The sequence below is a fragment of the Pseudorca crassidens genome, chromosome 14, assembly GCF_039906515.1.
Source record: "Pseudorca crassidens isolate mPseCra1 chromosome 14, mPseCra1.hap1, whole genome shotgun sequence".
Classification (NCBI taxonomy): domain Eukaryota; kingdom Metazoa; phylum Chordata; class Mammalia; order Artiodactyla; family Delphinidae; genus Pseudorca; species Pseudorca crassidens.
In genome coordinates, this window is record NC_090309.1 from 35,208,696 (window position 1) to 35,234,130 (window position 25,435).

Below are 25,435 nucleotides of genomic sequence, written 5' to 3' on the forward strand. Positions count from 1 at the left end.
GCATAAACTCATTACTGCCAAATGTACTTCAATATTATCAAGAGGGGATGGCAACATATATATCTGACAATGGTTAACGCGATGCCTTTATTGCATTTTACATTCGCAAGTTAAAACACTTGGTTTGTCGTTACAATTCTTTGTGAAAATCTGGTCTTCACTATACTCACAATGAATTATAAATGCCTGCACCAAAACAAAGGCTAATCCACGATGCCATCGAATGGATGCCTCTCTTTCTAATTTTGATTTCTAGGGCCCCCGGCCTCCGTAAGAGAACGCATGCAGGGGCACACACATACTGTATTTCAAATGGAGATTTTATGTAAGCTTATTTTTATAGTGATTCCAAGAGTAGCTGCTCTGCTTTTTATCTATGCAAACTGGAAATAAAGTAGGCACCCTGCCAGCTCCCTGACAGCAGGCCGGGCCCGGGCTGCCATGGGTAACTCGCACAATGACATCTAAGGGGTCCAGAAAAGAACCCTGACTAATGGCTTTTGGATTCCTTGTGACCTTTGATCCTCAGTGCCTTAGACCAAAATAAATGACCTAATTTCAAGAAACTACATCCAGCCTGTGAACTCTAATGAGTGAGAGAATTTACCCACTAAGCAATGATTCATAGGTATGTGCTATTCATAACAATTCTTTAGATCTTAGCCCAACTAGAGGGAATATACTTTTCGGATGCTCACGTTTTCCTTGTATGTTATCTGCTGCTTTTCCCTTGTTGCTTTTAATGTTTTTGCTTTGCATTTAATTTTTGTCAGTGTGATTAATACGTAACAGGGTGTGTTCCTCCTTGTGTTTACCCTGTATAGGACTCTGAGCTTCCTGGACTTGGGTGACTGTTTCCTTGGATGTTCAATTTTTAAAACAAATTCATCTTCCAGGATGCTGTGAAATTTGAGAGTGCCCAGGGCAGATAAAGTACACAAGGCAGCGGAAATACAAAAGCATTTCCTGGAGCAGACCGAAGTTGGCAAGTAGGATTAGGAACAAAAGCATTTCTCCCTCAAATGTATGTATTGTGGGGCTTCCGTGGTGGCGCAGTGGTTGAGAGTCCACCTGCCGATGCGCCCCGGTCTGGGAAGATCCCACATGCCGCGGAGCGGCTGGGCCCATGAGCCATGGCTGCTGAGCCTGCGCGTCCGGAGCCTGTGCTCTGCAACGGGAGAGGCCACAACAGTGAGAGGCCCGCAAAAAAAAAAAAAAAAAAAAAAAAAATGTATGTATTGTTTCCTTAGTTGGTGATTCTCTTGCTTCCTTACTGACAAAGGCTACCAGATCTGGAGGTCCAGACTAGGAATTCGGGAGCTAGTACAAGCAATGAACACACTGCCCTCTCCCCATGATAACTTCCATGACTGACTATCATTGCCAGAGCCCTGAAGCCACATCGGGGGGAAGGGTAAGATTCTGTAACGTTCAACCTTCACTCATCCTTATCACACAAGTGTACTGTCAAGAAGCCGCAAAGAAAAAGTCAGTATATCTGCAGCGTCCTTGATCTATCAGAAGCTTTCTGGGTATTTGAGAGACCCAGGGAAAACTCTGTGATATTCATTTAGGGCAGTGAAACTACCCTGCATGATACTATAATGGTGGATACATGACATACACTTGTCCAAACGCCTAGAATGTACCACACCAAGAGTGAACCCTGATGTAGACTGTGAACTTTGGGTGACAATGACGGGTCCGTGTAGGTTCATCAGTTGTAAGGAATGTGCCACTCTGGTGGGGACAGAGGGGTGCTGATAATTGGGGAGGCTCTGCAGGTGAGGGGCAGGAGGCCTATGGGAAATCTCTGTCCCTTCCCCTCAGTTTTGCTGTGAGCCTGAAGCTGCTCTAAAACATCAAGTCTGGCTTTTTAAAAACTCTTTGGTATTTAAAAGAAAGTCCTTGTACACTGAAAAAGAACTGAAGTTGGCAGAGGAAAAACCAAACACTTCAGTCCGAGAGACACTATGAAAATAATGCGTTGTTTCAACATCAGAGGAAAAAAAAATCCAAGCATTAAAAATCAAAGATGGGGCTTTTCTGGTGGCGCAGTGGTTGAGAGTCCGCCTGCCGATGCAGGGGACACGGGTTTGTGCCCCGGTCTGGGAAGATCCCACGTGCCGCGGAGCGGCTGGGTCCGTGAGCCATGGCCGCTGAGGCTGCGCGTCCAGAGCCTGCGCTCCGCAACGGGAGAGGCCACAGCAGTGAGAGGCCCGCGTAGGGAAAAAAAAAAAAAAAATCAAGGATTAAGAAAAACAGTCATCTTTCCATTTAAAAGCTGTCATGCTGCTTGTGCTCCTGAGATCCTTGCTATGCAAAGTCTGGTCTGTGGACGAGCAGCAGCGAGCTTGTTCAAAATGCAGAATCTCAGGCCTCACCCCTCTGAGAATCTCCATTCAAAAAAACCATTCCCAGATAATTGGAATGCACACTAAAGTTTAAGAAGCACTGCTCTGAAGAAGCAAAAGAACCTTCAGTTCTGTAGTAATTTCCATTTCCCAACTTTTTAGATGGTAGACTTTCATTTTTTTAAACTTACCATTTACACCTCAGTTTAACCTCCAACTGTGTACACTGTTAAATCTCCTGATACAGCTTCAGAGGAATGTTGTAATTACTACTGCTATGTTGTATGAAGATTAAAATCAGGAAAATATCTCCCATTTAGAACCTACAATCATTCTACTTCTCTCCATCATTCCAACCTAGCAATGTTTCCAAGGATTTGGTTCATCACAATATCACCTTTACATACTGATTTTCAAAACCCAGAGGCAGGCTGGCCCCTGTCTGCTTAGTCACGGGCAAAAGAAGGTAGGAATGATTGTCCGAGTTCACTCAGCATAAGAAGGTAGTAAACAGGACACTTCAAGCCAACCCAACTCTCTTTTTCTGCAACAAATGGCACCTTCTCCCCAAAGAACCAGCATAATGAGTTCAACCCTCCAATTTATTTTGGTGTGGAAGCCAGCTGTGGTCCCTGAAACCAGTACTTAAGTACACTTTGCCTTGCTTCTCTTCTCATCTTCCTGTCTCTAGTAATCAACAATCCAACACTGGGAGCGTATTTCCACCATTTCTCTTGACATTGGTAATGGGAACAATGGATGGGAAAATGCACGCTCTGTGATGCTACCAGAAGGCTGGCCTTCTCATTCTCAGAGGATAATACCTACCATTTAGAACATTTCAACAGCCCGAATATTCCCCATGTTGTGACGGTCAACCTATGTGACACGTGATCCATGTTGGTACAAATGTAAAATATAGCATCTAGAGCCCTGGAGATGAACTGAATTCTAATGCCACATTTTAACGGTATTTTACAGATTTTTCCAAAGTCTCTCAGCATCTACCCCTTAATTAAATCTAATTTGGTTTCCACATAGAGTGTTATGGAGCACATTCACTTCACGATACATGGAAGCTCGATATACATCATCTTTACCTCCCAACTACAGCCTTATGAAGACGTTTTCATGTGGGAACATTCAAAACTGATTTATGATGCTATTGCAACAACTAAGCAACTCATCTTCCAGTATAAATGTATCACCTAAGAACAACCTCACTGAAACATATAAATTCCATATATATTTAAAAATATTATTGTCTGTAATATAATAGAGCAGAATGTTTCAAAGCCTATAACCTTGCATGCAGAAGCGGTTTTTCAAGCATTAATACTTAAATGGGTCATAGACACCACATCTGTCATTCTGTCCTGAAGTCTATGAGGCAAAACCAAGACTATGCTGGCCTATTGATTTTTCTAGCATTTGCTTTAATTTACTTAACCATTGAGAAATCCATCAGTACATAAAGGGCAACTGTCCATTACTGCCTCATTTGCAGACATTCCTTCCCCTCATTTTTGGTAAATATTTCCCTTACACTGCTATGTGTTTACAGTGTAAAAACGAATTAGGAAAGTGCTCACACCTGTTTCTGTTCAGTAAGTGCTGCACTGAGGTATATGTAATGTGCTTAAAGGTAGAAGATCTAGACGTTATTACATCTGTGTGCAAAGGGTGGTAAATTAGATCCTAATTACATTAACAGGGATTCTGCCTCCCAGCTTAAATTTTACGTGAGCACTCTGCAAAAATCCAAAAGCTCTGCAGTGGTTTCTTTATGAGCCGGTGATTACAGCTACTTCCTATGCGGTCACTAAATATTCTGTTTACAAATAAATGAAGAAGCTTTGAGCCAACTTGCCAGGGTCATAATCTGTTTTTTTTCCTCCCCCTCCCTCTTTGCAACAAACCCTCGCCCCATATGCATGGCAACAATCAGAAGCCCTGGCTTCATCTAATTACTCCATCACATAATTTCGCAAATTGCTTTGTCACCGGGGAGCCAAGTGCAAAACACGCTCACAGTGGGATTTCAGGCAGCAGCTTTCATTTACTACTCATTCCTTGTTAAATTAAACACGAAAACACGAGTTGTGTGAAAGAAGTCAAAAAGAAGGCCTGCAAACGAGCCAGACAAGTATATCTCCTATTTACCATTTCTCCAAATACGTCGTTGGCAACAGGCATTGTGAACAGGAGTATCCCCCTTGCTTGGCTGGCCCATTCCTAGCTCGATATAGCTGCTACAATAGACCACAGCCGAAAGGTCAAGAGCAAACAGGCTTCTCCGGAAAGTAAGTTTCATCACGTATCAACAGGAAGCCTGGGCCTATGGTAAAAAATTTGACAGACTCAAGCCTCTATTCTTTACCCTTTCTGCTTTCTGAAGTGCCTGGCCATGATCCTCACATGAGAACGTGTATCTGTTATTAGATGAATGATGTTAAGCCCTTTGAAGGTATAGACAGTATCCCATATTTCCATTCTGGCTAGAAGGAAGGAACCCGATTCCACTCATCTTTAAAAGTTCTCCAATGGAAAGATCATCAATCAAGTTCATATGGTATTAGATGTTTTCCTTTTAAGTATTAATGCCCTGCACGTTTCTGAAACACATCAAGATAAATGCTCACCCATCTCACTAAGGATGTGGGTGGAAGAAAAAGAGTGTGCGGTGGGTGGCATTACTAGAGGGAGTGAACCTGAGGTTATACCCCTCGAAGCTGACATTTTTATGTCAACAACTAAACACAGCCACTGGTAATTAAAGGTATTTCTCTGCAGCTCAGGAGCCAGCAGGGTCAGGTACCATTTTACACCACAAACCAGTCCTTTATGCGTGTAGATTTACCAGCATTATCTGCACAGGGAGAAGAGACATTAGCAGCAGCTGTCTCTCTGCTTTTACACTGAAAATTCTATTCATACAGACAGGTGGAGTAATTTAAAAGCCAATGTGGTGCAATTTCGATGTGACTAATGTCACTGCCTACTAAAATGCCACCATTACCACTGTTTATGGAAACATTACTAAAATTACATTTTATTCAAAAGAATTTTAGGATTCTGGTTATTACTAGCTTGAAAATGATCAGACCTCAGTGTCATACCCCAGAGCGGTGGCTTAATTCTCCAGGCTTTAGCAGTCTTCTTTGCTGAGAAACGACAGTTGGATTGTAGTTTCAAGAGTAATTGGGGCTGCATAAGCAGTTTCCCCTATCTCCATAAAGCAAATGAAAGACATAGCTCTTTGGCGTCCTGAACATGTGACAGGCAAAAAATCTTCAAGGAGCTAAATTCTGTGTTCGAAGGGTTAGTCACGATTTGCATGAGGAAAGATTCCCCAAATCACTAACACACGTTGTTAGTAATACACACGGCTAGAGATTTACCTATTTCCATAAGGAAGGAGGGACAGTTAATGTTTAAAATCTGAAATTCTAACAATGTATAAATGATTACAATTGCACAAAATATCAATAGCTGCAGCTATGCCTTCTTTATGCACAGATATGTCTGGAAAAAGAATCTAGATAGGAAAGGACCTTCCTTGACCCCCCGTTACCAATAACCATGAGGTTGCACTATGAAGTTTTGTGCCAAACCTTCTGGCTCTTATTTTTATTTAAAAAATACTAATCAGCTAGCTCATGAAATGAGATTATAATTATACCTTTGAACTCCCATGATGGTGATTTGATTTGCTCTGTGTTTGGGAGGCAACATGGGTAAAAGCACATGGAAATTCAAGGCAGGAGACCCTCCCTGGTTGCAGCTCAGCCAGTTCCTAGCTTTTGACCCTGAGAAAATTCATTAACTTCTCTCACCTTCATTTCTGTCATCCTGACTACCTTACAGGATTGTCTTAAGAATCCAGTGTATGTGAAAAGATTAAACTACAAAGCACCATAGAGACACATATTATAAGTTTATTTAGCCTTTTGATCAATTTTTTCCTTCAGCTGTTAACAGGACAGAATGATCCAATGTCAAAAGAGTCAAGCAATTAATGGATCATTTAAAAAAAAAAACTTGGTAAAAGTAACATTATGTAGGCAGGAGATAATTGCATTTCTTTTAAAAATGAAATCGTCATTTTTGTGGAGTTCCTTCCCTAAGAAGTTTGGGAAACTGACTTTTCTTTAAATACGGGACAGGAATGATTCCTAAGCTTCTATAAACTGCAATAGAAATTTTCTACACTCATTGATCTTTCTTAGGATGAGTGTTCCTATTAACACCTCCTGGCCTCTGGATGTCCCAAGAACTTCCTAGGACACCGAATTCTCAAAGGCCATTCGTGTCATGGGAGAGCGCGTGGGCTTTACAGGGATGCTAGCGACAAAGTTAATGTGAAAACAGACAAAAACTGATCGCAGAATATTAAGAACTGAAAAGCAAAGACACCTAAATGGTTAAGTTCATATATATTGCCCCATTTTTTTTCTGGAGAGATAATACCAGGAGGACATTCAAATACAAGCAGTGATTTAAATCAAACAAAGGTCTCTATGTCAGAAGATTTTGAATAATCCATTATAAAACCAAGTAACTTGTGTCTCATTTGAATATCAACTAACTTAGGGTGCTTGCATTTACAACATCAAGTTACTTGAGGCCTATCTTTTCTTTAGAGTGTCCAAAGATAGAGCAATACTTCTTGTATTGGGAGCCACACTCCTTGGGCTATAATGTGCTGAGTGAAGGCATTTTGCAATAGCAAGAAAACACAAAATCTGAAAGGTCTTTGAAATGTTAGAAAATCGCCTGGTGTAATTCTTCCAGCTACTCCTCTGCTCTTGGAGGCTGCCCACAGGCCCACCAGGAAGTGGACGCCTTATCTGAGTGTTCGAGGGCTCTCTCCTGCCTCCTGACACACTGAGCTGAGTATCCAGTCCATTGACGAAAGCCACCTTTCCCAGGCTCAGGACTCGCAAATGGAAGGACAAGCAGTATTGAAACACCAGCACGTTTGTCCATAGCAGTCATTTTGCTGTAAATCCGCACAATTACTATCATTACTACCTTGGAGCCCTAATAAAGCGATTTTTGCTGTCTCATGGCTTTCAGTATACCTCAGGTAAGCTTGGCCCATAACCAAGAGGGTATTGTGACCATTGCAATGTGGTCTCCACTCTTGGCTTACCCTCTGGCATTGGCTTCCATCAGCAGAAACAGAAAAATTAGAGCCCTGAACATAGCTATTTAGGGGATTAAAAGAAGTAAGATGGATCAGTTTTTCCCATCAGGATTGGTACGGATGGCAGGGGTTCAGAGAGATTTGTCTTATAGAAAAATGCCCAAGTATATAGGGACATATATGTACACAGAGTCATAATCACACTTCCGTAAGAAAGACAGAGATGTGATGAGGATATTTCCAGTTAAGTCAAAGTCTCCTAAATTACATGACATATAGATTTCCTTCCCCTGGCAAACAACCAATCAGCCAAACCAAACCAAAACACTGGAATCCTTCCTAAAACAAAACCACTGGATTGTCTGTCCATCAAACCTCCATTTTTAAACCAAAGCACCTTCACTAGGAATCTTGAACACAGAAAGTAAAAAGCCAAACCTATGTCACAAAATATTCCTAAGGATTAGACTGAGTTAGTTTAAAAAATACGCTCACACATATGTACGTGATGCTCTAATTTTAATCTGAAAGATAAATTGAGGAGGAGCTGTTTCATATTCATTGACTGAGTTTAGCGTTTTATCTTCAAAAATGTATCATCACTAAGAGGTATCAGAAGACAGGACATTGATATATGCATTGAAGTGTAAATGGCGAGCTAGTTTTCCAACAGTTATGTGCATGGGCAACCATCAACTTAATAAACTGTGCTTATGTGGGCACTTCTGTTTTGAACCTAGTCCTTCATTGAATCAACCCGATTAAGAGTATATCAGAAAACCTGGGCTTCCCTGGTGGCGCAGTGGTTAAGAATCCACCAGCCAAGGCAGGGGACACGGGTTCGATCTCTGGTCCGGGAAGATCCCACATGCCTCGGAGCAACTAAGCCCGTGCGCCACAACTACTGAGCCTGCGCTCTAGAGCCCGCGAGCCACAACTACTGAAGCCTGCGTGCCTAGAGCCTGTGTTCCGCAACAAGAGAAGCCACCGCAGTGAGAAGCCCACGCACAACGAAGAGCAGCCCCCACTCGCTGCAACTAGAGAAAGCCCAAGAGCAGCAGCAAAGACCCAATGCAGTGAAAAATTAATTTAAAAAAAGAGTATATCAGGAAACCAAACTACAATGTATTTTTAACTTAGCCTTGGAAACAAAAGGAAAATTTTAGAATAAGCTGACAAATTGCCAGCCGGACGCTACAAGTGTCCCTTATTTAAGGCACCATATAAAGGCACCAACCATCAGTGAAATGAACAAACCATTTGCCTGAGCACAAAAATCTCAATCACACCCCGAAATTCATACAGCCCCAATCCGAGTTCATCTGCTTAAGGGTCCTACGCACCTGGATAAATGAACACTTTTAAAGTTGGACTTTTGTTTTTACTTTTGATTGTTTTTTTTCCCCAATGCCTCCTCGTCAACCGACTGTAATTCCCCCAGGTCAGAGGTGCATAACTAGGATGGGGAAGAAAGGCTGGGGCAAAGCGAAGGAGGTGTGCGGGAGGCTGGGAGGGAGCTCTGCCAGGTCACTAATGGCCTCTGGGGCAACAACTTGGAGAACAGGCTGATGCTTCGCCTTTGATCTTCTAATTCACAATGATCATTAGTATTAACTCCGATTCTTCTGGGTGAAGAATTCCAGCTGTAGCCTTTTCAGTTTACCTGACCTAAGAAAATTCATCACGCATCCCATTAAGATTTCAATAACCAGCTAAGAAAAAGAAAAAGGCCGTTGCTCCAGAATCTAGAAACCACTCGCTTCATTATTAAAACAGGGTTTATATGATGTATATTACAGAAGAATTAGGGCATTCCAACATTACCTCCAAGTCATTAAATAATCTATTCCATTCTCCTCCTGAAACAGATGACTCCCAATTGGGTAAAAGATATTCAGGGTCCTATCTAATCAAAGTTGAAATATGCTATCTCCAAAGTAGCAGAGATCTTTTAAAAGTAAGATAGAGAGATCTGTCATCTAAGCCTGTATTGATTTCGGCAAAGCCAAGCTCTGACCATCATCATGACTAAAGCCTGGGAAAGTGACTGGTAACCTCGTGTAAGAAAAAAAAGTAAGAACTGTGAAGATATTCTTCTTATGTATTTCAGAGAGCTCATTTTTGTTATGGGACATGGGCATATGAAAGGAAAAAGAAATCTTCTCACTCCTTCATACTAGTTTTCAAGTATCTTAATTTAATAAGGTATCTGTAGATACCACACAATGAAAAAAGGATCAACGTTAGCTGCCATCTCCACAAGCCACCCTCCTTGGCTCAGGCATACGAACACGGAGGACTAGTTAGGACTGTCTTTCCCAAACACTTTGCACTACCCTGATTGACATTTTAGGTCAAAGTTCAAAAATACAGTCTTCCTGCCTTGCTACCTTCTTAGAACTAATGGTAGCTGAAGGATGCTAACTGGTAAGGCACAATAAGAATATTCACTGTTAAAATTGGCAAAGAATAGTGGTGAGGGATAGGAGGAGATACAGAAATGGCAGGAGAGGAGCAAATTCCATCTGCTACCTAACTACGTGCCTCTGTATTAGTCCTTATCTCTGTGTCTGCCTTTTGACTTTCCACTCACCTTGATCAACAAAATGGGTTATCTGGATACCAATGAGAAGTACTTTTTCATTCTAACAATAATTCGTAACGTTTAGAGAGCAGTTCTTCCAAAATTGCAGGCAGAGATTTGATACTAAGATGTCTCCACCAGATCTTGTTACCAAAAGCAAAAACCAATGAAACAACATCTGTCTCTTCTAGAGCATTCACTTCCCAATTCAATTCCATTTACTCCATTCTTAGAGTGGCGGACCCGCAGGGCACTTTTCATCTAATAGTGTTTCTATGGCAACGCCATTCTCAACCTGGAAGATTCTACAACCCCTCACTTTGGCTTTATCCGCATTGAGAGGAAAGTCTTCTAAATCAGAAATTGAGACATAAATTTCGCAACAGAAAAAAAAAAGTATTTTCCAGGCTAGAAGATGAAATAAAGAAAACAAAATCAAATAGCAAAATGTGTATATAACCTAGAAACAAAGTTTGTCTCTGTAGTACCCAGTGGGTCCTCAAGGTCAGTGAAAGGAAGAGGAATCCAAGAGAATGTGAATGAAAGTCAATTCACCTTCAGGATCACCTCTCCTACTGGTCAATGCCGAATGAGTCACACCTTGAATGGTGTCTTCACCTGAATTTGCAGGTATGCATTTTAACAACCTCAACTCTCCCTAACTTTTCAGGATTCCTAGAGTACACAAGCTCCATGCAGGAAAATATGTCACTGCATATTTTCAATAAGAACCATATCAACCCCTTTTCTATTTAGATTATATTTAAAATTGCAATATGTTAGGGTAGGAAAACAAAAAGAAAAAAGACCCCTGATTCTTTACCTTAAACATTGTATTTATTCCTTCTCTTCATTTTTACTAGCCCTTAGGCGGATATCTCTGTAACGCTATGTAGCAAAATAACCAGTAATATGCAAAACACATCCAGCTTAAACATTATGACATAGCAGGTTATATTTACAGCTGGAATAATGCCCTTAGGAAGGAAAAAAAATCTTGATGTGGCATATGCCCCTGAACTGATCATGACTATATAGTGACTCACACCCAAATATTAAGTACTTTCTAATTGTTTGCAGTAATTTGTCTTCAGGCAAATGCAAGCATTTCTATTAATACATCCTTTTATTTTCTTTCGAATTCTCTCTCATTATCTAAATAATGTCAGTCATTCTTTTCATTTCCAGGGAATAGTTTCTTTCAGGAGAACTTCTCTAGCTATCAAAACTGGCAAAGGTTCAACTAAGTCTAAGGTGGAAATTCACATCACTGAAATTTCCTTTTACCCCATAATCACCAAAGTTTAAAACCTGTTTCCTTTTTCTTTTATTGTTTTTATTATATACAAGTATGTCCAGTTTAGCTTGCTAGAGACTGTGAGTCCAAAAATGAGGCTTTAGTTCTCTCTTTGGAGTAGTAAAATGTGCTACTGATTAAATCTACCTGTGACCAACTACAGAAAGGCACATTTTTCTTATGCAGCTGGGGTGCAAATCCAGAAAGGTTTTTTTTATTCAGGGCCTATTCTACTCCTCTAACAAACAAATGCTGAAAGCCCTTTCAAAGGCAGCTTTTTTAACTGAATAAACTCAATGAAAAGATTGACCCATTTATTTGAAAAAGAAAAAAAAGATAGCAATTGGCTTTCCAAAAGGTGTATGAGGTTTTATAATATACCTCTGGCATTTAAAAAATTAGTTTTTTTACAGTTTGCTAATAAATTGTGATTGCTATTGTTTTAATTAGCCAGAGTTTCAGTTGCTCTTTTATATTTAGCAAGATTTCATAAAGGATCTCCTGGATAAGTTGCATTAATCATATAGCAAGAATGTGATCATCTAAAATTTGTACACAGTCTTCCAAATGAATTGTGCATCCCTAAAGACCTCTCAGAATTTGAAATAAATTTACTAAAGAATTAATACTGAGATAACAGTAGTTACTTACATTTGGACAAATAATAATAAAACTCTCTTTATACGTTTTCTCATAGTATTTATTATAATCAGCTCTTGACTATAAGTATTACCTAAACAGTTTATGCATTCTTTCAAGAAGTATAATGAGACAAGGAGAAGGCTGTTCCTTGGAACTGGAAATCTATCTACTCTTGCAATTGGAGAAGAGGGACAGAAGGGAATCTTTCTCACTGGAAGAAGGAAAGGGGGAGAAAATTTAAATATATCTCCTCACTTTGCTTTTTAGATGATATTATGAGAGCTTCTGCTTTTTAGAGACCGTTATCATTGTCAATATTTTTGTATGAGCAGATGGCAGTGGAGTGGGGAAGGAGGGTGGAAATACCCAATGGAAACCAGGAGACAACGTCTATGAGCATTCTTAGAATGCCAGGGAGACATGGACAAATGGTTTCCCCCTCAGGGTAGTGGTACAGGCCAGCACCGACCCTAAAACTGAAGGAAATTAGCCGGACCTCAAAAAATCAGACAGTTCATGAATAATTTCTGTTGCAACTGCCCCAATAATCTATGGACCACAAAAAGCATTGCAATGCAGGTAAAGTCATGCTGGCTGTTAAAAAGCATTTTGTTGTTGTTGTTCTTTTTTTTTTTTTTTTAAGAAAATAATAGAGCTCTTGGCAAGGTTCTTCACTAGGGTACGACCTAGAAAACCAGGAAATCTGGTGGATGAATAAAAGAACTTGCTTCTTCTCTCCTGATTCTGTCTGAACTAATATTTGATTATATTTTATTCAGGGGCACCTCAGCTTCGAGTGAAGCCAAAACTCCTTTGCAGACTGAAATGGAGGCTGACGAAGTCTATCTCTTTTTTTTCTGTTAGTTTAGGAAATAGAGTTTGGTTGTGACTTAGGGTCAACCTGATTTTGTCCCCTCCCCCCGCTCATCCTCAGGTTAGATCAGGTTAGCTGGTTGGCTCCAGTGACGAAATACCAGCACGGCTGCATCAGCACTTTTGCCCAATTGTCACTTCTTATCTCCCGCTGACTTTAAATGCCGTACTATTTATTTATTTATTTATTTATTTATTTATTTATTTATTGCGGTACGCGGGCCTCTCACTGCTGTGGTCTCTCCCGTTGCGGAGCACAGGCTCCGGACGCGCAGGCTCAGCGGCCATGGCTCACGGGCCCAGCCGCTCCGCGGCATGTGGGATCTTCCCGGACCGGGGCACGAACCCGCGTCCCCTGCATCGGCAGGCGGACTCTCAACCACTGCGCCACCAGGGAAGCCCCCGTACTATTTATTTTTCATGCTATGCCCTCTAGACCCTAGTCCTTCCCCTCCCATTCAGCGGTGGTCAATAATCCTCAGCAGCAAACTTGCACAAGGCAGATCTCAAACTATCCACATAAATGCAACAAGTGTCAGGCAAGTAATGGCACCCGAATCAGGTTTCAGGTCAACCTAACATGATGTTAAAATCAGCTAAACCGCCTACATCTTTAACTAACTACCAGTATTAACCACCTGATTCCAAAACTATCAGCATAATCCAGTTACTGTTTGGAATCATGGTGGGAAGAAGAAAAGGAAAGAAACTATTTTTTAGTTAGTTCTGCCGCTCTCGGTTTTTATTTTATTTAGGGATGCTGGAAAATCTGGATTAATTTATAGCCTCGAGTATTATTGGAGGCACAGCCTCTGTCCAGAGGAGCTGAACCAGCTTGGTCTCCCACATCCTCTGTTTGTCTCCCTGTATCAATGTAAGTCACTGAGGAACATGGCTTTGAAAGTGGGTAAGGATGTGAGGGTCAACAGGTCTGGACACATTAGTGACAATGCAGAATTAACTTTGATACTGAAGGAGATCAAATGACTTTAAGAAAAGCAAACTATGCTAAAAATAGTAACATAAAAGGTTTGCTCCTAACATTTCTTTAAAAAAACAAGATTTTTAACATTCATTCATTTTAGGCTAGTCTATGCTACGACCTGTCTAAATTTGTCCTTTGTCCCTAATATTGGAAGTACCCCTGGCCAACAATTTTGTTGATTTTTAATATATTATTTTACCCATAAATCTTCATTTCATCTTCTTCCTTAGATGTCATTAAATCAGTATGCACTTCCAAAAATATCCACCAAAATATTATGATTATAAATATTTTGAACATGAAATCCATTCAGAACAATAACCAAACAAAACAAATCCCTCGGTGGCATAAAGCCCCAAATCTCCAGTTTCTCACATCTCCAGGAGAATTCCTGCAGTGAAAACAGCAATACTCACACAGACAATATAAACTGTTACTGGGCTTGAGAAGTCACAAGGGACTACACAGGAAGAGCTGACTCTATATTGCTGTTTTCCTTTACAGTTCTAAATACAGGGACAACTTTCACTGTGCAGCTCTGACTCAGATGAACGTTTTGTAATGGCAGCCAGTACATTCAAACCACTTAAGAGCAAATTATGTGAGCAACCTGCCATTGCAACAAGATTTAAATTTTTGCAGACCATTCGCCATAAAGGTCCACTAAAGCATTGGAAGAAATTAAGTCCTTCTCTCTGGGGTTTGTCTGACTTTGTTCTTAGTGGGACCGGGTTCTAGGTACTTGAAGAGTCACACTGAGAAAAACAACATCATTAACATACATACTTAAAGTCACAAGTGCACATGAACTCCTAAACCTTATAACTTACAAAAGTGAGCAAAATCGCAATAGCAAACTTCAAATAAAACTCCTAATTTGGGGTATGGATCTAGGAAACAAGTGCTAACACCTCTGTAAGAACTGTGGGCACACAGTGACTTATGAAATATTCCAAGTCCAGAGGGATCATTTTTCCCCCCTTTTTTCTATCAAAACTGGTTCATTGTCCATATTTAGTTTACATATGTCATTTAGAATCCACTTACTGTTAGATGCTGGAACAGCCACGCCCTCATGATATTTGTGGCTACTTTGGGAAAGATGCCACGCTTTTTGTGACGCTTTTTGTCCTTATCTGGATCATCATCGTCACCTGTGCTGGGGGAAGCTACACTGTTGTCCAAGCCATCACCTGCAAACATAGTGAATCAAATTTTGACTGATGCTACCTTAACATGCTTTATTCAAATAGAATGCCTTTGGATATAAACAAAACCAAAAGAGCAATATCAATGATTAATAGTTTATTTGGTACTCTTTTCTTTCTTTCTTTCTTTCTTTTTTTTTTAAGAGAAAGAACAAGGTCTAGGCTCAAAAGTAGTCAGGTCTAAGGAACTTCTTCCAAAGAACACTGGAAAAGGTCTAAGGGAATGGAGGGGAGTATCCAATCTCTTTAATAGCTTTGTTGCCATGGTAATTATTCAGATGTGGATAGTGGAGACATGTTAAGTGTAACTCCTACTGGGGAGTTAAATATGGTGGAAACCATAAGCAGAGGTGCTGTCCATGCCTGGGTATTCAAATCCCACATAAAGTCATTGATGCCAACTTGTGAGAAGATGCATTTAAGACATCAACTATTTCCATAAGTGATCTATCTTAAGACTAAAGTAGGCCATGGAAATGTAGGTAATCCATCACATAAGCAGTCTGACATACGAATGCTTTAAATAGAATATAATTTTTCTTGTCATAGAAAGAGAGCATAAAGTTTAGTAAGGGAAAAACTCTTGAAATCGATTTTTAATTAGAAAACAATGACTATTTAAATCAAATAAAGGGATGTTAAATGAATAGTCAGTTGGGACTGTATTCCCCTAATAATCCAGGCAGTTTCTGAAAAATTTCTTCTAGATTTAAATTTTTCTCACCAAAAAGTCACCTGCTTACACATTCCTATACACTGGATACTACTTTTCCATTGATTTTTGTTATAACATTTAAGTTGTTTCTTCTAGATAATTTTCTGGCTCTGTGACACAATAAGGTAAAGAACGTAGTATTCCTTTTAAAACGGCATATTGAATAAGAAAAAAAAAGTGAAATTTCAGTTCATATAATCACAGTGTCCAAAACAAGTCATAAGGTACAAATGGAAAGTAAACACTTGGCGTTTAGGCACAAATGTTAAAAGGGAAAACAAGAGTGGACTAAACATACTACCCTAAAAAGTAGCTTAGCTTTTGTCAAACTGGTACCCCAGCTCTCTCAGTGGAAACTACTGGCTTTTAAAAAGGCACAGGTCGATCTGGGCCCAGAAAGAAGAGTTAGAGTGGCGAGGCTTAACAATGAGCTAGCACACTCCCTGGGTTTACTGGGAGACCCGTGCACATGGCCCAAAGAACTCTGGTAAGACTGCACATGGGAACTAGCCTCAGATTCCTTTGGATCGCGTCATGAATTTCTGTATTCCTTGCTTCTTTTATCTAAATATCCTACACACAAAAAGAATTCTCTATTTTTAAAAAAATTTTATTGATAGTTGATTTACAATGTTGTGTTAATTTCTGCTGTACAACAAAGTGACTCAGTTATATATGTACATATGTATATTCTTTTTCATATTCTTTTCTATTATGGTTTATCACAGGATATTGAAGAATTCTCTATTTTGATTTGTTATTTCAGTCGAATCTAAAGTAGTTAGGTTGTCATTAATCGGTTGTTCTTAACAGAGTTCCCTCAAGAAACTCCTCCCGGCACCCCTCCCCCCAAAGGAAAACTGCCCCCTGAATTACCTTGACTTGTACTGAGTTGAAGTTTAAAAACTTTGTTGGGTGAGAGACAGACTGATTTCGACATTTCTGCTAGGATGACAGCATATGCCACAAACACAAAACTTTTGCAGAACTTTTCTGTTGAATTTTTATCAAATTAAAATCCATAATTTCATTGTATTCGATGTTTTGTTGACAAAAATCGTATATTCTGTGAAAGGTCCATGGAATCATAGCTGTGTTCTCAGTGAAAAAGATCATAAAGACCCACAGTTCCCAAGCCCTCACTGTATCAATGAAGAAAGTACTTGTGATCCTGCTGGATGATTTGCTCAAGGGGGGTGGTCCAGGCAGGACGAGACACCCACATCCCTAAACCAGGGCTCCTTCCACCGCACCGCACCTTTGATTTGCATACCCAAGTGTTTTTTTTTTGTTTTCTTGTGGTTTTTTTTGCGGTACGCGGGCCTCTCACTGTTGTGGCCCCTCCCTTTGCGGAGCACAGGCTCCGGACGCGCAGGCTCAGCGGCCCTGGCTCACGGGCCCAGCCGCTCCGCGGCCTGTAGGATCTTCCTGGACCGGGGCACGAACCCGTGTCCCCTGCATCGGCAGGCGGACTCTCAACCACTGCGCCACCAGGGGAGCCCTACCCAAGTGTTTTATAAGGAGTCTCCTTGGATTTGCCTAATAAATTCTTAGAAAGTCCAATATTTAAAGAGGCTTTTTATTCAGAGAAGCAATTCACCATATAAAATAACAATTCATTAAAAAAACATGAGAAAAAAAACGAACTCAAAAGCACTTAAATTTTCAGTGGGCTAATCCACTTTCAATATGCAAAAGGTAACCAAGGAAAAGAAACATATTACTTGATCACTGATTAAAAAGCTTCTGACCTAAGGAAACAGTTTTTCACCACCTCGCCCATGATTGTTTTCAACCTTAAAAAAAAAAATAGCCTTTCTCTCCATCTCAAAACCCCTTCAGATTAATTTAGCAGGCAATGCCTCGTGCCTGCCTTGAAGAGAATTCATTGATAATTTATGGAAATATCTACTATAATCCAACGGAGATGACTTTTTTCCAGCTTTGTGCATCAATAGATAATCAAGGCCTTAAAGCAGCCTTAGCTTCTCATTACCTCAGGCAAAAGAATTCCTGAAAGCGTGCCTTGAGGGCACCTGAATTATATACTGCATTAGGAGAGGAAGGCTTTCTGCATTCCACGTGTAACACTCACCAGAACCTTTCCTGTTTATTTCTGCCATATGAAAGCAGAAGCATTAGGAACAGAATTGTTTAAGTGAAGACTTATGTAGATACAATGGAGAAACCTTTCAAGCAAGAGCCAGATCACCCCCCTTCAGTCCCTGGCAGTGACCTCTCCCGAATAAAAGGTTTCTATTACATCATTAGCTCAAGCCAAAAACAGCCTTGGCTTAATGCTCAGTTTGTTCTTCCTACTGTTTTTAGGCAAATACAGCTACTTTACTCCCATCTGGGAGGGAAATTACACTGCTGGGTTGTAATCTAAGACAAGATTTTCATTGGAAGCAAATGCTTTCAATCCAGTGTAAATACTGGTGCATGTTCAGAAAAGCCTAAAACAATAAACCCTGCTCCTTCCCGACACAAGTTAGGGAAATGGAGAGGATGGGGAAGGAGGAGAGCATAATAAAACAGACGATTCTCAAAGCAAACACTTTCACAGATTTTAATAAATTGTTTAACCTCTTCCACTTTCTAAAATGGAAAATTGATCTCGAAACGTCTCCACCTCAGAGGAAAGTCTCAATGGTCAATTGTACCTTGCACATTTCCATCCACTCTGCAATTTGACACAGTCACCTCTCTGCGGTCTCTGGAGGATTTATTTCCTTTTTATTTTTAAGATCACTAAACAAACTTGGAGGACCGCCGGCTGACCACACGGCAGCAGGCAGCAGCTCTGAGCCACATTTGTAAAATGTCAGCAGTGACTTCATTCCTGGAGCTGACTTCTCCTGCCACCAAATGAAGGCAAACTGAAAAGGTGGAAATAATCATAAAAATGATGCTAGTCCATAAACAAGCTTACAGCCTCATTAGGATAGCAGTAGGCTCCAGTGGGTGATTTATGCTCGTTTTGCTGATGCTATGAGGAAATGCCATAGGGCGACTTTAGCCAATTGCTAATGCGTTCTGACAGCTTCTTAGCAACTAGTGCAAGCAACGTTGCGGCGTTTGCTAGTGACAGAAACCGAAAATGTCATATTATCTGCCCATGTGTCATGAAGTCCGTGTGGCAATTAACTAGCAGGCCAGTGACTGAGGGGCCAGAGGCTCCTGAAAATGGCCTTTGGCTATGCAGAGGCAGCCAACGGGCGCTGAGCCGCACACGGGCCACATTCTAATGCAGAAAGCTACTTCCCTGCGACTTCCCTGGCTCTGATGAGACTGGGCCACTCAAATTCCCCCTCGTCCCCTCACTGAAGTGCCACTCCGGGCTCCCTTCTCTCTCTGGGCACTGGCTCCGGCGCTATCAGAAGACTCTAAAGTGATCTGCTTTGATCTGATCGTCCAACTGGCTCCTTAATTGGCACTACCTGCTTCTGTGCTCTTTGGACACTGGATTCAAAGGTGCCAGCTATTTTTCTGCTCTCTCACAAATGAGTCTAAAAGGATTTCAGATCATTGAAGCAGACTCCTGGCCTGTCAGATGGCTGGGAGCAGAGGAACTCTGGGCAGCCACAAAACACTGTTTAAAAAACACCAGGCTTCTAACAAGCAGGGGGAGAATCCTGGCCACACTTTTCAGGTTGCGAGCTCTCGAAACCATGCACTATATGTCAAACTGTCAAACCTTTCAGCGTGGGCCATTTGCCCTTTCAAATAATATTTAAGAATTGTTTTTACAAAATTTTATAGGCCATGGTCTAGTGAAAGAGGCCAACCAACAAAGAAAGGAATTTGTACTACAATTCGTCTATGGACAATTTCTTGTGAGACCTGGGCCCGTCCCAGCGGAGCAAGGCAGGTGACCTGTGACAGCTCCCAGGCTGTCAGAGAGCTCAGATTTCAAACATGCTCAACTCAAACATCCCTGGTCGCCTATTTAAGCATGCCCAAGCATTTAGACTGCGCTATCTCGTGCCTTTCAAGGCAGGATAAAGCGGCATTTATCGTATTCAGTCCATTCAATGGGTCAGACTGACCGTGTCAGCGGGGGCTCCTTCCCGGCAGGTCAATGTCTGACTCCCATTTTTCTCTCCCTCCTAACTCCCTCTCTCCCTTCAGGACCACCGGTCCCCAAAACCTTTTCTGAGGGAGGCAAAAACAAAACCCCCAAAAGCGCATGACATTTACATCACAAGGGCTGGGCACTTCTGGTGGCAGTGGGCCAGCAGGTAGAAATAAAATGGGCTGTCCATCAGAGGGTTCTTTATGCCACAGAGGCAAAACTCCTAATTAGGGAGATGAACTTTCAACTGCCAGGGCAAAAGAACATGTAAGGTTGTGGACCCTCCTGTTTTGCTAGAAACCAAGCTGGAAAACACCCCGCTTCAAGATCATTTCATTGACAATTTGGTAGCGAGACTCCATGGTTTCAGGCCACGTTCTCTCCTTAACCTTTACTTTTCTCCTCTTCGAGTGTTTAGAAATAGAGTCTTTGTCCCAAAATGTACCTAGACTCAAAAATCAAGGCCAGTTATAACCGTATCTTTCGATACTGAGTCGATTCTGTTGTGCCTTGAAAGCTGTTTCAATGGCCAGTGCACAGCCCTCCGAGGACTGTACAGCTCATGTTATGAGGCGGCTGCATTTTCATCCAATATTAAGGGTTTCTGTTTTTCTCTTGTCTGTTTTCTCACATAGCACTTCTCCGTGAGAGAATATGGCCTTTCGTCCCTTAAATGGTGTGTAGAACATTCCCGCCTTTCTAGGGGCCCCTGGTGCAAACATCCCCTCGGTATGGGGAGGTCGGGTTTCCTTTGTAGTCGAGCTATCTGGGTGTGCCAGGTTGCTAGGAAAAATGTAAAAACTACCCCAAACCCACTTCTCCAGATCCTGGCTGTGTCTACTTAGCCAGAAGTCAGAGGGGATAATGTTTCTGTGTTATGTTAAGAGGATAAATGGTGAGAATTATAAGAAGCCTTTCTCAGGAACCGGCTAGAACACTTCAGAGGCTTTAAGGAGGTGTTTTGTCTTCATTTAGAATGTGTAATAGCTGCCAGAATGATTTTTCTAAAACACATATCTGATCGTATAACCCTGGCACTTAAAATCCTTCTGCAGCTGCCCTTTGCCTTCAGGATAAAGGTCACACTTTTTAGCCTGGCGTAGAAGGCCTTTTGTGATCTCTCTCCGGGGTGTGTTTGTTTGCAGCCCGTCCTCTGCCGGTCCCCGGGGGCACCGCACTCGACGCCCTGCCCCCCACCCCAGTCCTGAGCCCACCTGACGTTCTCGGGATCTCACTGCACACACAGATCTCTCACACCTCTTTGTGTTCCCCTGTGCTAGTCCGTTTCCCTGGCAAACTCCTCTGTGACCTTTTAGGTTCGGTTCAACTGTCATCTCCTATAAGGAGTTTTTTTTTTTTTTTTTTTTGGCGGTACGCGGGCCTCTCACTGTTGTGGCCTCTCCCGTTGCGGAGCACAGGCTCCGGACGCGCAGGCTCAGCGGCCATGGCTCGCGGGCCCAGCCGCTCCGCGGCATGTGGGATCTTCCCGCACTGGGGCACGAACCCATGTCCCCTGCATTGGCAGGCGGACTCTCAACCACTGCGCCACCAGGGAAGCCCATCCTATAAGGAGTTTTTGCTGGACTCTAACTCTCTTTAGTAATCCTCCCCAGTCCGGAGTGATTTTTCTTCTCCTGACATTCCTCCACCCAAACACACTTCATACTCTACTAGCACTGTTCATTTCCGTGTATGTCCCCTCAACTTGATTATAGAATATTGGGAAAACAGGGACCCGGTCATACTCCTCACTAAGATTCTCTAACCCCAGGGTTACCCCTGTGTACAGGGTACAGACTTGTCAATTGCTTATTCAGTGAATGTGTGAATGCATCTTTTTTTCACTGTATGGAGAAAACCGTAGTTTCAATTTCCCGCTGTTACAATTCTTTTTGATACACACCTAAATGAAACTCTTGAAAAATATTCACCAGTGAAATTCAATGAAACGTAAGAAAACACTTTTTAAAATGCATTCTCGGGCTTCCCTGGTGGCGCAGTGGTTGAGAGTCCGCCTGCCGATGCAGGGGACACGGGTTCGTGCCCCGGTCCGGGAAGATCCCACATGCCGTGGAGCGGCTGGGCCCGTGAGCCATGGCCGCTGGGCCTGCGCGTCCGGAGCCTGTGCTCTGCAACGGGAGAGGCCACAGCAGTGAGAGGCCCGCGTACCGCAAAAAAAAAAAAAAAAAGCATTCTCCAAAGCTGGGAAGTTTCCTTAGAATTTTGAAGCTCATCTTGGACAAGAGATGGACGAAGAGTTAAAGTATCAGACTTCTTTATAATGTTTACCATAACCCTTTAGAAATACACCCCTACTCCCTGCAATTACAACTTAAAACTATTTACCTAACTAAAATTTCTTGCTGTTTCTCCATTTTTCCTGAGTTTACCTTTTAAAAAATAAAGCAAAAGTTATTTGTCTCCTTCTGCATTTTCCCCTCAATGAATTAATTATACCACTCCCCGCACCCTTGACACACCTCTCAGTTTCACCCCAGTAAAGAATCTCAACTGTCTCTAAGCAGACAATTTGACCCTGAGCTCAGACTCCAGACTCAGACTATAGATATGGTACAAACACAAAACTCTAGAACTGTGGTTTTGCCTTGGTTTTGCCAAGTCATTGTGTCAGTCTTTCCCACAGCATTCCTCCACACCTGTCTCAGCAATTCTTCAGCAACAGGTTATCTGAGGACATTAATATCTGATACTGTTACAGATTGACATGTCACAGAATCCTAGGAAACATTAGAAAGGTTTTTGCAAGATAAATGAAAACATAATACAACCTCATAAGTCTTATTAAACATTTTCAAAATAAACAGAGTAAACTTTCTATATCTTCAAATCTGAGGCCAACAGACATATGTAATAGTCTAAATCCAATGGTTAACTTCTACATTTAACTTTAATTAGGGTTCTGTTAGCTCAGCCTCCGTTTTGTATCTCTTCTCATCCTGAGGTGTTGAAGGTTTCCTTGTTTTCAGTTCAAAGGGATTTTCAGTTGATCAAAGGTAAGCACACTCTCATATATTTTATTTTATCACCATGTCTTTCCTGAAAATTTTGAGGTAGTTCCTTTGGAAACCAAGATGAGGTGTTGTTGGTACCTGCCCTGGCAGTGCTAAGTCCTAGAAGGGGCTTCACAAATAACCAATGGGACAGATACACCAATGGCACGGATCAAAAAGATGGAGCTAAGGTGAGCAGGGGAGAAGATTAAGAAGAGCAAGCTTTAAATAAACATATTCTTGGCACTTATAAAAGAAATGTCTAGCTACGCTTCCAAAGGTTGGCTTCACAGAGATTCGCTATGAGGCTTTTCCTTTCTAGTTGAATTTAGGCTTGTTAAACAGTGACAGATATCTGTCAATAGCTAACCACTGTGGAATGAGCTCACAGCCTCACTCTGCCCTTTAGTGGACTCCTGACATCACAGAAACCCCAGGGAAGAGATGGAGAATCAGAGCCTGCAGGCAGGAGCTCTCTCTATGAACCTACTGCCCCCTTTTCTAAAGAGTAAATATAGCACTTAAAAGGGAGCTCTGGGGCTTCCCTGGTGGCGCAGTGGTTAAGAATCCACCTGCCAATGCAGGGGACACAGGTTCGAGCCCTGGTACGGGAAGATCCCACATGCTGCGGAGCAACTAAGCCCGTGCACCACAACTACTGAGCCTGCGCTCTAGAGCCCACGTGCCACAACTACTGAGCCCACGTGCCACAACTACTGAAACCCACGTGTCTAGAGCCCGTGCCCCGCAACAAGAGAAGCCACCGCAATGAGAAGCCACCTCAATGAGAACCCGCACACTGCAACAGAGAGTAGCCCCCGCTCGACGCAACTAAAGAAAGCCCGCATGCAGCAATGAAAACCTGATGCAGCCAAAAATAAATAAATTAATAAATAACCCCCCCAAAAAAACAGTAATTCTAAAATAAAAATAAAAGTGAGCTCTGGATATGTAACCACCTTTTGTACAAACTGTCACTCCTATCATTCATTCATTCATTCATTCATTTAACAAAAATGTACTTAATTCTTACTATGTCCCAAACACGAATGCCGACCCCCTAGAGACACAAATGGTGAACCAAACCAGAAAGAGTCCCTCTTTCTATGTGCTTTCCAGTTAGAGGGCATAGACGTTAAACAAAATAGTCACAGCAATAATTGTGCAACTGTACTCCATCAGAAAGAAACATAAATCTTTGAGTGTGTGGAACAAAGGACATCGACTGAGGCGGGAGTGATCTGGAGCAGAAGTCTGAAGGGTAGAGAAAAGTCAGTTAGGTATAGTGGACAGTCTAAAAGGGCAGAGGGCAGGGAAAGTATTGCAGGCCATTGGAATCACATGTACAAAGGCCCCGCCTGTCTGGGGGAAGCATGAGACAACCACAGTACTGGGACCTGGGAAAGCAGGGACAAGAGGAAACTGGAGAGGTAAGAGAAGCAAGACCACACAGGGCCTTGGGAGCCATAGTCAGGATTTGGGTGCTCATCCCTAGGTTTCTAAGAGTTGTGACCTCTAAGTGTATTTCCGTGGGGTCCCCAGTGTCCTTTCCATTGCATGCCCTGATATTATATAAATTTTACCACATAAAGCCTCATCCTCCAGTGTCTCTTTTAGTTCCACCTAGCAAATCCCTACTTTCCAAACCAAGATTGGAGAATGAGGGACAACGGACGAGCAATGAGTCTATTCAGGTAGATCCCAATTTAGGCACCAATTATATTCTGAAGTTAATTTGTAAGCAGGTCTCTTGGACATTAGAACAAATTTTCACATAGAAGTCTGTTATGAATGGTGATAGTTTCCAATTCTTGTTTATCAAAAGCCAAAGTAATTCATTAAGTGAATGGAGTTCTAACTGACATGTGAGCCCTGGATTCAGGAAGTCAGAAAGTGCAAAAATAAGGAGGAAGATGAGTTCCTTCTCATATTTCTGTGCATAGAGTCGGCCTAGGAAAATATTAAAATATATATGATTGCCTTTAGTACCTCTTTTTCTGTATCTCTCCTCTGCTACGTAGCTTTCCTTTCCTGGACTTTCCAAGTATCCCAATGCCTTGTAGAGGCACTTGGCCTCCCAATTACGGTCACGTCACCTGGACCGATTCTATTCCTGCTATGAATTAACACTCATCATCATCATCTCCCGCCAATCCCAATAACCAGCCTTTAAGTCTACTTGACCTGAGCCAGAGTTTAGGTAGCAAGCAACCTGAAAGAATTAGTTCGGACTAGGAAATGCAAAACTGATGCTTCCCTCACCTTCCCAGAAGTACTGGCATTTTAAAAAGATTTGTTCATGTAAATGGATCTTTAATGGCAGAATTTCAGGAAGAGAAATAAAGTGTCTAAAAATACGTAGCTTGTGTATTTTGATCAGTGGATGCCAATCTTTCAAAACAGCCCAGTGTCACTTTCCTAACTGTTGATTACATCCTGCTATCCCCTTCCCACCCCAATCCCCTGCTTCTATTTGGGAAGTCACATGCTTCTGAACACCCCACGGTTTCTCACAGAAACTGTGATGACAGTAAATGCGTCC

General features: G+C 41.8%; 1 protein-coding gene across 6 annotated transcripts in view; it reads right to left on the bottom strand.

Annotated features, from left to right (window-relative positions):
* MEIS1 (Meis homeobox 1) overlaps positions 1-25,435 on the bottom strand; it is a 137,767-nt gene that overhangs the window by 46,935 nt on the left and 65,397 nt on the right. For all 6 annotated transcript variants that reach the window (XM_067704875.1, XM_067704877.1, XM_067704876.1 and 3 more), the window contains exon 8: positions 14,932-15,077. In XM_067704875.1, coding sequence (XP_067560976.1) covers positions 14,932-15,077 — 146 coding nt within the window. The remainder of the gene's footprint in view (positions 1-14,931; positions 15,078-25,435) is intronic.